The following is a 15,924-nucleotide window of genomic DNA, read 5'->3' as shown; positions in this document are numbered from 1 at the left end:
AATCACACCACCTCTAAGTTTGAGAAAATGTCAGGAAAGCCAATGGAGGGCGGCCTCTGTTCCTTAACCAATCGCGTAGCAGTGCTGGGGTGTCTGGCATCTGGAGGATTCCTGAGTGGAAGGAGTCTATATAAAGACCCTGGTGGCTTGTTATGTTCGTACAGTTCCCTGCCAAAGCATCTATACTTTATAACATGCAAGAAGCAGTCAGCATTACTCAACAAGGATTTGAAAAGTCTACATGCAATAAAGGTATGACTATTTTTTTATCTATCTATCTAATAAGCTAATAGTTTGTCAACAATTGTTCAATTCCACTTATGCTACCTATGTATAAGGGTAGATAACAAGGAATGAAAATAAATTATATTGTGAAGGATTTCAAAAATCTGTTGAAGTTTTTTTTTTAAGACCATAAGTCAGGATCTGCTCATAAATAGTACAAATAACAAATAAAGAAAAAACATGATATATTTTAATGTATGTCCCAAAGACCCTTTTACTTCCATTTGTAACAAACATCATCTTATTGATAACTGTAATGAAACAAAGTCCAAAACCAAAAGCAACCTTCTCAGTGTACAGCAAATGTTTACAATTTTATACAATACTGTGTCTTTCATTTGTTTTAGACCCCAGTGTTGTAGTGCACCAACAGTCAACAGATAGCATATTTCTTAATCATCCAAAATTTTAATGATAAATTATTGCCATATGCATTATTGCCATAACCCATGATAAATTGTTTTTCCATGCACATGGCATGGTTCTTTTAACCCATCCACACTTCACTGCTACATAGCTCAAAAAACAATGCTAAGAGCCAAGGCATATATTATTGGTTTTTTTGTAGAAGATGCAGTTTACAACACTTGCAACGATGTTGTGACAAAAATACTCATCTTGTGATTGTGCATATGAATATGAATGTATCACATCTTGAGTGGTTGATACAACAGCACCAGTATATTTATTGCACAGATCATGTGACCTGTGCTGAAGATAACAATCTTGATTTTGTTTAGTAGATACAAACATTTTTGATGTTATTGAATTCATCTGCTGCATAGGTCACATTATTCCACAGGTAGACATATTCCATAGGCACAGCAGCACTACTAGAAAATTTAAATACCTCACTGTGACTGATATGTTAAAAATCAAGTCCAGAGCAAAACTATCCGAGAGGAATTCTGTGGTCAGAAACTATCACTGATAAAGGATTAGAGCAGTGGTTCTCAATCCTAGTCGTGAAGGACCACTGCCCAGCATATTGTAGTGTTTTGTTTGCTCTGCCATACCCACTTCAATTAAGGAAAGACTGTAAATTAATTGATTAGTTAAATCTGGTGTTCTGGGAGTTGAGAAAGCACTAAAGTGTGCAGGGCAGTGCTACTCCGGAACTAGGGTTGAGAACCATTGGGTTAGAGGAAGCGAAAACAATTAAGGGAAAATAAAATTAAACATCCTAGCACCACCGCTGCACCTGATATACTCCTATCAGCCTAACACACCCCACCAGGTTGGTATCAGTTATGAGCTAGGAATGGTGCCACCCATTCCAAAGGCTAGAGGAGGGCTCACAAACTGTGCAAAAAAACTATGATGTATCCACAAACTTTTAAATTTTTTTACTAAATATATTTTAAGCACCATCATTTAACTCAAAGAAATTATACTAGATGCACCCCTGAGGTAGGACTATATGATCTCTCTAAGTTATATTTAGAAATTTTGCCAGAAGAGCTCAATAGCACGTCGTGCAGACGTAGCTCACATAGTGAGTGGGCTAAATGCTAAAGCAGGTTACCAGTTATCTTAGTCAACTTAGTAAAAGCAAGCATGGCTACATTGAGAGAATAATGCAGTAAGAGCATAATTGAACAGCCTGCACTAGAAACTTGTGCAGAATATCTAGAGAAGGTGATTGGTCTAAGAAACATGTGAAATGAGTTACAACAGTAAGTGCATCAACAACTAAAGCACTTGAAGTTTAATATGCTGATCAGTCATAACATTAAAAACAGTAACATTATAACCACCTAAGTTTTGGGTTCCCCTTGTGCTGCCTGGGAATCTCTGGCCTTGTGCTGTTGTGCCTGGCACCAGGACTTTGGCAGCGGATCCTTTGGGTGCTGAGTTGTTGGGTGGGGCCTCTGTGGATCAGGCTTGTTTGTCTGGCGCATCCCATGGATGCTCAATCAGATGGGGATCTGGGAAATTTTGAAGCCAGATTGGTGGCCTTGGGAGCTTTGCCTACTGGGCCCCATGTGGAGCAAGCTGAGGTGCACTGGTTATTCTGGTTTCAGTCTGTTGGCCAGCATTTACTTTTTTTTTTTGCAATTTGTGCTGCATTGGTTTTTCTGAGGGAATGGACCAGACAGACTGGCCTTTGGTCCTCACAGGCTTAAATATACCTTGGGTGCTCATGATCCTGCCACCAGTATATTGTTGGTGATCAATGGATTCAGTTCACCTGCCAGTTGCCATCGTTTTATACTGTAGATGTAATTAGTGTAAAAGAATACCTCACTACTGTACTGTTTAACCAAAAGTCTATTCTCCCTAAGCTTTTGGTCATTTAGCACCCATTCGGCATGTTGTGCAACATAACAGGAAATCTGCGATCAACAGTGCTACTTTTAGAGTAATTTCATATTGATAGCACTTATCTGGCTATATTTACTTTACAAAATTACCAACAGTTTAGTATTGTGGTGAATTTAAAACCTTACCCATGAACGCGGGATGCAAATGACGAAAACCAGAAGACCTGGAGGAAACCCATATAGGCACCTGAAGAACATGAGACAATAACATGAGCTCAGCACTGAATGAGGGGTATTGGAGCTCTGTAAACATTTTATATTACAGAAATTTGAACAAAAACTTTCAAATATTACTTGTAGGTGCATTTGTTTATTTATTTTTTTATTAACATTTATTTATTTATAATATTAAGATATGGATTAAGTTTCCGCTTACCTGTATAGGGGATCTGAGGGTACAATGGGGTGGTGTCAACCCATGGGCACATGTGCACACAAGCACACACAAAGAAATGCGCAAACACACACACTATCATACACTACAGGCAATTTGGAAATGCCAGCCAGTTTGCACTGCATGTCTTTAGACTGTGGAAACCATCAAGCACAGGGAGAACACACAAACTGAAGGAGAGATTCGAACCCCCACTCCTGGACTAAACTAATAACTATACAGCCTTGATGAAGATGAAATATTTGTTGTTGTTACTTATTACAGACCTTCTGGTTATGGTTCATGGACTCCACTACACTGTTATAGAAAGTCTTTGTTTGTTTTGGATGAACTGCATATTTTTAACAGCTTGACTGTGCTGCGCCTGGAGGGAGGGGAAAGAGCTTCATCTGCCCTTTGACACACTTATGATAAGAAGAGGTGCATGTATCTAGAATCAACAGGTTTATATTTAATGTCAACAATCTTTCTGTTTTTAGCATTGCGTGGGTTTGGGTTTCTGTGTAGGGAAGGATGTCCTCTGTACACTTTGCAATTTCAATAGATCAGGGACAAACATATCCTGACTTTCTCTTAGATGTTGTAATGCACAGTTTACAGGTTTGCATGGGATGGCCTGGAATCCATTGCAACCCTTTTCTTGAGAATAATGGTTAAGCAAGTCTTTTGTAATGCTTTTTTAATGCAATGTTGTGATGCCTTAACAGAAAAAATTGAGTCCGGGTGCATACAAATGTATTGTTTGTTGAAATATTTTTAGTTGATTGTTTTGCTTAGGTAAATTTAACTGAGGATGTTTTTCACTCGGGTATATATATATATATATATATATATTATTATTATTATTATATATATATTTTTAACTATTTTACTTTTAAGGAAGATTTAAAATAACCTACTTTTCCTATAGTTTTCAGTCATTGCAAGTAAAATGGAAATGTCATTGCCAGAAAAAATATATATCTTTAAAACATTTCTAGACAGTGTTTGCTGGGAAAACATGGACATTTTTACATTTTTATTGTATTTGCAGTGACAAAGCACACACTTTAAACTTCTATTTGTTCTGTTAGGTTCCAAAAGGACGTTTTAGAGTTTCCAAATATTGTCCAGCAATCCTGAGACCATGAGCAGTGTGAACTCTGCTGCATGTCTACTGGCAACGAATCACTTTTACCAGAGTAAGTACAGTGCTATTTTTAACTGTTTGGCTAGAGGTGTGGTTGCCAGATACTTTAATTCCACCCTGTCTAAGTTTTAAAAGATTTCCAGTTTTCGATAAGTGAACTCAAACTTTAACTTTTTCCACATGAACACTCTCAAAGCTCAAAAATGTGTTCCATTCTATAAACATAGTCCAATCAGAATGCATTATGCACACAACGAGTATTTTGCTGAACCTACACTTTGGCCTGGCTGTTATCCCAAGACCAACGGCACCTCTCTTGTGAACAACTGCAGCTAGTGTTAGTTAAAAAAATTATAATAATTAAATAAATAAAAATTATATTTGTTCTCTATCTCTGAGTTTGTAAAAACTACATAAACAAAATGATAAATGCATCAACTTAACATTGCATACTGAATATACTATATACTGTATACTCATGTTTATGTATTTATCCACAGATTCCAGTCCAACCAACACAATACAGCCTGTGTACAGTTTCTCTTATAGTTTGTCAGAAGCAAGGCGAAGGCAGGTCACTACCTTCAAAACTGCCTCGTCACACCAAGGTACAGTAAACACACTTCAGGAATTCAGAGTGTAGATATAAACAGATTCCATCATCTTTGCAGTGATTATCATTACTGGGGGAAGAAATGTTGTGTTCACTGTACAAATGATTACTCATTGTGATTTTTTTTTTCTTACTTCAACTTTGAAGCATACTTGTTTTGGGTGTCTTACAATTTAGCTGCTTTGTAGAAATAGAAGCACTATATCTATGGTGACACACCCTTATGATGGCACAGCTTTCTCAGGGTGGCTGTTGCTGTGGCTTTCTCAGTGTCCTCATATTTTCATCCAGTAAAAACATCCGCTAGACGAACTGAGAACTCTAAGGTTGTTTTCACACTTGACATGATTGTTTTATACCATACCTGGGCACGATGATTGCTCCCCTTCCCCATCTCCACGATTTTTTTAACTGTACTGTTGCCACATGACTATACAGTATAACTGCACACATGTTCAGGGGTACAGATGTTTGCAATAGTGACTGTTTTAGTTGTGTTAAAGCAAAATACTGATATTTTAAAATACAAATTTTTCATAAATTTACCTATATGCAAGAGTCCTTAACACTTTGGATTGATCTTTGTGATTTTCTGTGCAGGTTTGTCAGAACAGGAGCCAAAACGATGGGTCTTAAGCTTTGTTTGGAAAAGTCCGTCATCCAGGCCAGCCTCAACCAAACAGCTAGGTCCTGCTGGCCGTGTGATCAAATAGACATCTGAACAACACTTTATCTAAAGACTATACCCGACATTCCCTGAGCCACAGAATATTCTTTTCCTTTTGAACTCTATTAGAGATTGAGTTTAAAGACTTGGTCTACATGCTGTGAATAGTTTCCTAACAGCTGTACCTGTGCATATTAGGCCATTTCATTCAACCAGGAGGGTGGAAAAAAAGACATGTAATGTTCTGTCTAGTCATGCGTTCCCCTAGTAATTTCTTCTTATTTTCCCCTAAAGGGCAAAAACAACTCTCTTGTGTTGACCCTCCTGGCCCCTAGTTAAGGATGTGTGCAGCCTCATTTCTCAGCATCCAATCAGAGCTTTACTTGATCCCCCCTGCACCAACTTGTTGCCAAGCACAGGGGAAGAGAGAGACTGGAAAAAAGGATAGTCTGTACAACAGAAAAACCTTTTGCATTACCACGGTCATTAGGGCTCAGTGACCCGAAAAATATGCAAACCCATGAGGAGAATCTTTGTACTTATCTGTTTAAATTATCTGGTGGGAAAAAAAGTCCTTAGTCCATTTCCTCATTATTACATTATATCACAGCCTGAATCAGCATTTGAACTCCTTACTCAAATGTATCTCCCTGTTGACTAGTTCACTTTTTCACAGCCTTGTTCGTCCTAATGTTCAATGTGACTCAAAAGGAAGTTTCCAAACAGAATGCACACACACACATGACTCACACGAGCTGAATGAACATGCCAGTTACGTAACAGCTTGAGATTAGCTCTTTAAACACGTCAAGAAAAAGGGACAGCTTTATCGCTTTTCATTAGGAACTCTGCGTCAACACATTCACAAACAATCGCAGGGTTAAGCACAAAAATAAGCTTACACTGACTGAATAAACCAATTATGAAAATGGTTTAAAGTATTGCTGCATTATTACACATTTACCATGGAAAAAAAAAGTGTGTTTAATAAGCACTTAATCTGGGTGTAAGTAACAATTAAAAGAGTTCACTTTGGATTTGACATTTGCAAAACATGTAACAGACATACATTCACCACTCATAATAACCAAGAAAATCAAAGTTTTGGGTAGTTTAACATTTAATTTTTTTTGTGAACGTAGTGACAGTGAAAAGTAGTAACAAAAACAGTGTTACAGATGTGTAAAAACGTACAAAAACACTTCATTCCACAAACTAATGGTTATGAAGTAACCTTAAAAACTATTCTACACATAAAGGGGTAAAATAATATTAAATAAAAAATAAAAAGGGGCAATTCCCCGTCCCCTAGCGTTGGTTAGGAATGAGGGGTCCCTGCCTCCGACTTCCCAGCATCACTACTCTCGCTGAACTGCCTCTTCACCAGATCCCGAGCAACACACATCACCTGGCCGTTGTTCACGCTCAGCCCTGATCTGCACAGTCAAATTTGAGACAGAGTTAAAAAACAAAAAAACAAACAAAAAACATATATATTTTAAATGAACTCAGGAGCTTACGACTCACGTTTGCTGGGCCTCTTCAGCCAGGGAGCCCATACCCGGCTGCTTCCCGAAGAAGAAGCTGGACCACCAGTGACCAGAGTCTTGCTTGGGCAGGCCTGGAAAAAACAGGGACATGAGGGGGCAAAAAAAAAATAAAATCAATAAAAACAAAGCATGAACGCAATCCCTTTTAGCACATCTACTAAATCATATTACTTACAATCTTTTTTTTTAACAGAGCAAGAGTTGTTAAGATCTCTACAGTTTTGAAGTAGCCATGATGTAAAAATTATCAGATCAATGAAAAAAAAAAAGATAATTTCACAGGCTATGAAACACACCTGGGTGATGTGGAATAACCTCCCCAGTGTACTCCGAACTGCCACACGAGCTGCTACTTGATGTAGAGCCAAGTCGCCCTGAGAACAGACAGATGGGACTGGTGAACAGTGTTTTTGTGATACGGCAATGCAAGTAAAGTGTGATGAAGCTTGTACAACATGTACTCATTAATGATGGGTGACGTTCTTACTTCGGTAATAGTCATGGGTGGCTACAAGAGATCCACTAGCTGGGATAGCTGCCATGCTTCACACTTGTTAACTGTGCTTTAGATGGTAACCTAGAAAGAGAAGAAATCTGGTTGAATGGCTTTTACGAGAGATAAAACAACTACTGAAGGTGGAGTATTACACAAAGAAAATTTAAAAAGGTGGTCATAGCTGAGCTTTATCATTTAATGTGAATGTTAAAGTAAACATTGTATTCGAGTAGTTTCTCAAATGTTTACCCATCTTTCCATAAATCAAACTCTAAACGGTCTCTTGTTTTTATGGAAACTGGGAAAAACAAGACGAAGTCTATTCTGTACAGTATGCTCAGTAAAGGTTAATCGAATAATTAAGTACATATTAAATGAAAATATTAAAACTAGGCCGACTGTCTTAACCGCCCTGTAGCTGTATTAGACAATAAAACTTTACAAAACGTCATGATTTGCGTGAAAACGCACAAATGACATTTATAACCGAACAACATACAAGTTACATAGTTGTTATTCGTAAATTAATAATGAGCTTTGTGGATTCATCAGTAAAAAGTCCACTAATAGCTTAGCACACCGAGAGAGCAAAACAACAGCGCCTCACGACTCCCACCCGCACCATCATAGCGGACGTGCCATGTCTCCCCCAAAACACAAAAAAACATGCACTGGGTGTCCTCGGAATCGCTCTTAAAACTCACCTTCTTGTATGTGCTGATGTTTCGTAGCACCCTGCGCAACTTAGTCGGAGGCTTTTAGGGGGAAAACGCTAGGCAACGGGGCCCATTTGAAAAGATTTGGGTGGCTAAAACCCTCCACGTCCAATAGCGATACCGCAATGCTGTCTAACTTCAGCTCCGGAGAGCGGCCTTTTATACAGCGTGGTGACGTCACGAACAACCATGTACTGTCCGCTGTTCTGCAAACTGGATCAAACCAGACTGACCGCTTTGTTGGTCTTTGTTTATGTTCATTCGTGTGAGTCGGGGTATTTACATAAAAACGAAGGGCAAAGCAAAGATAATTTGTCATTATTGAATTACCAGCCAAATCTTTAAACATTCTTACAACTCGTCTTATTCGCGAGAACGTTTTATTATTATTGTAACCTTAAAGAAGACTACGGTCGGCCTTAGCTAGCGCCTCCCTGGTGGTCTAGTGGTTAGGATTCGGCGCTCTCACCGCCGCGGCCCGGGTTCGATTCCCGGTCAGGGAACAAACTGTTTTAAACGACTGTAACAGTGCTAATACGTGAGGTACATTCAGATATCCTTGGGAGTGTGTTCGCTTTTTCGTAAGCTCCTTTTGTTTAAAGACAAAAACATCATAGGCGTTTCTATTGCTTAATGCGTGGCTGTCTACACGTACACATGACATGAATGTTTATACTGCATAAGCATGGTTAAAGTGTTAAAGTGACTGAAAATTATTCCAATTACTAGGTTGATAATTTTTGACATATTTTCTGCTTTAATTACCAATGACACATTTTTTTTTAGCATGTTTATAACTTAAATGACATGGGTAAATCAAAAAATGCTTCATCTCAAAATAAATCAATATCATGTAATACTGAGTGACATTTTTATCATTTACACACACACACACACACACACACACACACACGATGTACATTGTATATTTTGGTGAATACAAAATCTTTATAATCATATGTACAATAAATTACTTCTCATTGTTACAGTAGAACATGTTTATATGCATCAAACGATATGTGTAATATATTAAATATGAGAATGTTCTAACTAGTCAAGCCATATTTAAATATTTTCTATCAGGGGGTTTATGTTCTGTATTAGCCTTCACTTATCAGGCTGGAACTGCCAAAATCTTTTCTCCCAATTTACCTAAAAACACAGGTCACTACACTGTACATATTTCCACTCATTTCCATTTCCACTAGACGGCAAACATTACAACCAGAATGTCAACACACATGTCCTCGCAGTCGTTCCTATAGTTCAGTCACTTTTTAGAAATGTTCGGCCAAAGTGATTCATTCATAACAGGAGATTGTTATTAATTAACCAGTTTATTTCAGGGTTATTTGGATATTAGCTGAATGATGGTACATCGATAAGGGATATTTCATGGAAGACAAGCCTAACTTTAGAACAAGGACACAGTCCAAATAAAAGTACAGACTTTGAACAAAATGTACCATGTGATTTCAGTCTACAGATAAGGCCATGTGAAGATCATTTAAACAGGATGTCAAATGCAGTCCACAGAATTTTCAAGTATTACAGGACATACAGCTAAATCTTTAAATAATAAATATTACAGTTATTCTGTCAGCTGAGTACTATTTTTATTTTTATTTTTTAGCTTTTTTGGTTTTGGTAATAGAATGGTTTAAATGTATTTATGCAAATTAGGTTTGTCTAATTAAATATGCAAACATTGGCATAGGTAATAAGACCAAAATAATGTTTAGATTATTAGACTTGTTGATAATGTCAGGCAATTTTTGAACAGCAATTAACCTAACCATCCTTAAACAGTACTGAAACCCGGGGTACGGTTTATTTTTGGGTTTTTCTTTTGTTTGTTTCTGCTGCTTTTCCTGGCCAACCTGAACCAACTCATATAGTTAAGTTACTAGTAAAAGTTATTTGTTCTATAGCCTATAAAATACCTCACAGTTAATTCTTTTTTTGATCTCCCAGCGTAACTGGGGTCAGGCAGGATTAAGGGCCTTGCTCAAGGGTCCAACAATGGCAACACCGTGAAGCTAGGGCTCAAACCACCGACCTTTGATCAGTAACTCGGTGTCTTAGCTGTTTGAGCTACCACTGCCCAAAGGAGCACATCCCGGATGAACACCACGGCCAAACCACACTGTTAAACAAGGTAAATTTTACTTGCCAAACCACGTCGGATTGTTGTTAGACCTGTTGACTCTTGAATTAAGAAATCACTTAAATAGAACCTGTCTGATAAAGTGAAGCATGCTAAAAGAACAAAAGAACAAAAAAAGAACAGCTGAGTAATTGACATGAGTCAGCCTGAAAAGGGTTATAAAGCCATTTCTCAGGATTTAGGACTCCAGTGAACCATGGTGAAAGCCATAATTCACAAATGGAGAGAACTCCAAGGCATGTATTCACAAAGCTTCTTAAACATAAAAGTTGCTCCTGGTGATGAAATTCTGACATTTTCTTAGAATTTCCCCTTAAATTAATCTTAGTAAAGATAAAAAGATTCATAAAAACATCTTAGCCCTAAAAACAGCTCCTAAGGTAATAATTGTTACTTTAAGAGTTTGTACAGCAGAGGTCAAAATGGTGAAAAGAAGAAATATTCTCCAAACAATTAACTTAAGCTAATAGTAAACACTGCTCTTCCATCCAATTTGGTTTTCTTATTCTTTTACTTTCTCACATTTCTCTTGGATTGTTGGCTACATACCATCCAAAAGTGCTATTTAAATAGACTGTCCTGCAATCATGCAAATTGGTAAAAATGTGAGCCATTTTGCTCCCATCAATCTAAAATGGATCACAAGTAATAAAATCAGTATAACAAATAAATGTAAGAACTTAAATATAGTAACTACTGTGTGGAAATGTGTAGACACATTTCAACTTTTGCCTGTGTAATTTACTTTAAGATACTTAGCCTATAACAGAAACTTTGCATAAAGTAGCCTGTATTCATGATTATACAACTTCTTCTATTAATTTTATTATCATATATTCTATTTTCACCAAGAGCCATTTTAAGATTTTTAATCAACCAATCACAGTTGTTGAAATGCTGCATTATCTCTAGCAAGGGGTCAATCACACCTCTTCACTAGGTTTTTGTAATTACCTCACTCAAAGTGTATACATCCCACTACATCTGGTGTAAAACTAACACAGCGTTTCATAAAAACAGCATCATACTTGACAGCGATGTGAAAGCCTAATGGCCAGTTATTGCAAAAGCTTGCATAAATTACATTTGTTGATGATTCCAAGGGTGGCACAACCAGTTATTAGTTATGGGGTCAATAACTTTTTTTGTTTTTGTTTACATAGGGCGAGGCAGGTTTTGACAGTTTTTTTCCCTTAATAAATGAAATTATCATTGAAGAACTGTATTTTGAATTTACTCTGGTTATCATTATGTAATATTAAAATGTGTTTGAAGATCTCAATCATTAAAGTGTGACAAATATGCGAAAAAAATGAATTTGGAAGGAGCAAACATCTTTTCACGGCACATATTCAGTAAGAAAAATAATAGTTTCCCTGAATATTTAAGCTTAAGAATACCCCGTGTGGTCTGCTTGGGTCACGTGTGGTGACTGGGGATGGTCCTGGCCTCGGCTGATGCTCAGCTGTTCTTTGAGGATCTGTGCCTGCAGTTGCTTAATAGTCAGGACTGGAGTTTCCTACGTTCTACCTGAGCCTCCAATAACGAAGTGGACTCCATATCTACTTAAAGACTTCCAGAATAAACTTCCAGCTGCCCAACACACAGTATGACTGCAAAAGAAGTCTATCCGTTACCCAAATGAGGATGGGTTCCCTATTGAGTCTGGTTTCTCTCAAGGTTTTTATTGGCATCAGGGAGTTTTTTCTTGCCCCTGTCGCCCTCGGCTTGCTCATTAGGGACAATCTGATCATTTTGATTCATATACATTTTTCAAATTTCAGAGAAATTTCCTTGATTTTCTTTTACTTGTGTAAAGCAGCTTTGCGACAATGACATTTGTTTTGAACTGTGCAGTAACTGTAAATTTGTTGAATTTAATAAATAAAAGAAGGGTTTATACATTTTTTATCATAGGTTTAGTGTGAAGGATAAGATCAGGAATCCAAAAAAAAGCACATGATACATATAAAATGTTAATATTACAAACAGTACAATATGACCCAATACAATATTACATATGATACACATTAAAATTGTTTCGCATGGGAAATTAGCATTTGATCCCCAAGCAAAACATGACTTAAGCACAGAGGTAAAAAGTTTCCTAATGTTAGTTACCGTATTCACAAAGCTTCTTAAGCCTAAAAGTTGCTCCTAGTGACGAAATTCTAAGATTTAAATTATTTAAATAAGATCTAAATTATTTTCTTAGAATTTTCCCTTAAATTTAGGATTAAATTTTAGTTAAGATAAAAATGATTTACGAAACATCTTAGCCCTAAAACAGCTCCTAAGGTAAAAATTGTTAAGAGTAGAGAGGAGGACTTTTAAGAGGCTTAAGAGTTTCTATAGCAGAGGACAAAATGGTGGAAAAAAGAAATATTCTCCAAATACTGAACATAAAGATAAAAGAAAACTGCTTTTCTGTCCAATTTGGTTTTCTTGTTGTTTTACTTCCTTACATCTCTCTTGGATTGTTCGCTACATTATCTCCAAAAGTGCAACTTAAAACATGCAATCATGTAAATTGGTAAAAAATCAGCCATTTTGCTCCCATCAATTTGAAATGGTATAATAAAAAAAATAATAAAATGGTAAATAAATGTAAGAACTTCAATATAGTAACTACTGTGTGGAAATTGGTTGCTTCTAAAGTAGACATATTTTCAACATTTGGCTGTTTTAATTAACTTTAATATATTTATTCTATACAAACATTATGATATCATGTATTCTATTTTCACAAATAGTGTATTTCAAGACCTTTGCAGAGGTCAGAGGTTATTTTTGTATCAACCAATCACAGTCCTTGAATTGCTGCCTCATCCCTAGCAACGGGGTCAACCACACCCCCTCACTAAGATAAAGGTTTTTGTACTTTCCTTACTTAAAGTTGCTTTAAGAAGTTTTAATCACTTTTAGTCTAAGACTCCCAGCTAGGACATTTTAGGCCAAGATAGGAGCTCTCTAAAAGGATTCTAAGAAGCTTTGTGAATACGGGCCTAGGTTCGCACACATCTTGGATATTACAAGATGTTACACATTATACAGTGTATATATATATATGAAAGTCGCCTGTTCCAATATTTCTGACCACTCACGAAATGAGTGGGGTTAGACAGAAGGTGTAATAATTTAAAATGTTTAACACAATATCATAAATATCAGATAATAAAAGCTAAAATTCTGATCCAGCATCAAATAATTATGTTTTGGTGTTTTGGTACAAATGTCTTTAGTGTACTGTACAGTAAAAACATTAGGATTTCCCCTTCACTGTACCACACTAACATTTTATTTACTTTAAAAGGTTTCAGTTGCTGGGCAAAAAGAGTTACAACCTGCATTTAACTAAGCTTAAGAGCTTAGTTAAGAGCCTTCCATTGGATAATTACTGCAGTGATTAATATGGTTCAGGTGGCAACAAGCTATTTAACCTTAACTGATGCAGTGAGTAGCTTCTTATTTCTTAAACTAACATAAGTCATAAGACGTATCCTGTGATCGTGGCAAAGATGATTTTCTGTTTCAGAAGGGTCAGAAGGGATGCAGTGAGAGAGGACATGAAGGTAGTTGGTGTGAGAGAAGAGGATGCAGAGGATAGGGTTAGATGGAGGCAGATGATTCGCTGTGGCGACCCCTGAAAGGGAACAGCCGAAAGACAAAGAAGAAGAAGGGTCAAATTATTGTCATGCATTAAAAAAGAAAAACACAAACTCTTAAAATTTATGCTTTAAACATGCTTTAGAGTCCATCACTGTTCCAGTCCCCAAGAAGCCCCATCCTGCTTTCCTTAACGACTATCACCCTGTAGCCCTGACTGACAGTAGTGGTGAAGTGCTTTGAGCGAATGGTCAGAGACTTTATCATCTCTTCACTACCTGACACACTGGATCCATGCGCAGTCCGGGCAGTATGCAGTTTTCATACTGCTCGAATCGCTCTAGAGACGCTGCCATTTCTCACCTCCTTCATACATTACTCACTTACCTGGACACTAGGAAGGGGAATTATGTTAAAATGCTCTTTGTTGACTACAGCTCAGCATTTAATACTATAATTTCCCCCACACTCACCACCAAGCTGGAGCACCTGGGACTCAGCTCATCTCAATCTGGTTCGGGAACAACACCATGCAGGACAGACGAGCTCCACAGAGGGTGGTGAGATCAGCCGAGGGCACCATCTGCACCGAGCTCCCTGACCTGCACTCAACATCAAGCGGTGCTGGACCAAGGGCAGGAAAATTATGAAGGACCTCAGCCAACCCAACAATAGATGTTTTTACTACATCTTTTTTTACTGTACTGCGGTCAGGAAAGTGATTCTGCTACCTGAAGGCCAACACAGAGAGATTAAGGAGGAGCTTCTTCCCGCAGGCGATACAGTCTCTAAACCAAAACACCACACAGGACTAAAAACATCCTTTTTGCACACTGCACTTTATGGACATTTCTCACACCCGACATTTCTAGTCCATTTATGGACATTATACATTCATGCACATTTGCACTCAACCAGGACATTTCTAGACATTTCTTGATATTTATACTTAATTTCAATTTACATACTTTCTGAACATTCCTATTTAATTATGCATATTTGTACAACCATTACTGAGTATATTTTGTACAGCTAGGTTTAAAAAAATATTTTTTATATCCCATATTTTATATTTTGAGTTTTTTTCTCTCTAGCTTTTCTATATTTTAGAAACAAGTTTTTTATATTTTATTCTTTATTCCATTCCATTATTTATTTCAATTAATAATTTAGATTTTAAAATCATAAGCGGTCATTTAAGCATTTCACTGCATATCGTTCTGTGTATGACTGTGTATTTGACAAATTTTTTTTATTTGAGTTAAGAGCTGACCAACATATTAAAACCTGGCAAAATAGTGGTGACCTCTTATTTTTGAGGAAGAAATATGTAGGGGAAAACCGAATGATCATGTTCTGCGATCACTTAAATGTGTGGTAAAATCTGATTGTAAATAAACAACAGTAGAACTCTCAGCTATGTTTATTAGTAAAAGTAAGAGCATTTCCACACACACACACACACACACAATGTGAATAGAACTCTATACAGCTGTATAATAGACAGCTGTTGTTTAGACTAAACAGCTGTGTAGTGTTAGGAAAACCAATTATGAGTGAGGCCAATCAGAAAAAAGGGTTCGGTTTGCTAGGGAGCATAAGGAATGGACTGTAGAACGTTGGAATAGGGTCATGTGGTCGGAAAAATCCAGATTTACCCTGTTCCAGAGTGATGCAGGCATCAGGGTGAGATGAGTGGTAGATGAGGTGATGTATCATGCCTAGTGTCTACTGTACAAACCAGCGGGGCAGTGTTATGATCTGGGCTTGCTTCTGTTGATCAGGTCTATGTCCAGCAATGTTACAGTACGTGCCTAAAAAATGAAGTCAGCTGACTACCTGAATATACTAAAGATAGATAGATGAGAGTACTTTATTAATTCCAAATTAAAATTCACAGATTTTCCTCAATGGACTTTTTCTTCCATGGTGACACAAGCATATTCCAGGATGACGATGCGAGGATTTATCAGGCTC

The 15,924-nt window shown here is 37.2% G+C and overlaps 1 protein-coding gene, 1 long non-coding RNA gene and 1 other non-coding gene across 3 annotated transcripts; 2 read left to right on the top strand and 1 right to left on the bottom strand.

Annotated features, from left to right (window-relative positions):
• Window positions 1-120: 120 nt before the first annotated feature.
• LOC128510121 (uncharacterized) lies at window positions 121-6,350 on the top strand. Its single transcript, XR_008356099.1, has 4 exons — window positions 121-252; window positions 4,077-4,184; window positions 4,633-4,740; window positions 5,346-6,350. It is a non-coding gene; the product is annotated as an uncharacterized LOC128510121 (long non-coding RNA).
• Window positions 6,351-6,514: 164 nt separating this feature from the next.
• On the bottom strand, window positions 6,515-8,328 carry ppdpfb (pancreatic progenitor cell differentiation and proliferation factor b). The gene is made up of 5 exons (XM_053482143.1): window positions 8,163-8,328; window positions 7,450-7,539; window positions 7,259-7,336; window positions 6,940-7,033; window positions 6,515-6,848 (listed from the first exon to the last, which is right to left on the bottom strand). Exons 2-5 carry the CDS (start codon window positions 7,502-7,504, stop codon window positions 6,731-6,733), a joined length of 345 nt encoding a protein of 114 aa, XP_053338118.1. The 5' UTR covers window positions 7,505-7,539; window positions 8,163-8,328; the 3' UTR covers window positions 6,515-6,730.
• Window positions 8,329-8,605: 277 nt separating this feature from the next.
• Window positions 8,606-8,677, top strand: trnae-cuc (transfer RNA glutamic acid (anticodon CUC)). Its single transcript has one exon. It is a non-coding gene; the product is annotated as a tRNA-Glu (tRNA).
• The last annotated feature ends 7,247 nt before the right edge of the window (window positions 8,678-15,924 follow it).

The sequence above is a fragment of the Clarias gariepinus genome, chromosome 22, assembly GCF_024256425.1.
Source record: "Clarias gariepinus isolate MV-2021 ecotype Netherlands chromosome 22, CGAR_prim_01v2, whole genome shotgun sequence".
Taxonomy (NCBI): domain Eukaryota; kingdom Metazoa; phylum Chordata; class Actinopteri; order Siluriformes; family Clariidae; genus Clarias; species Clarias gariepinus.
The sequence above is the reverse complement of the archived record's forward strand: the minus strand, read 5'-3'. Positions and strand labels throughout refer to the sequence as shown.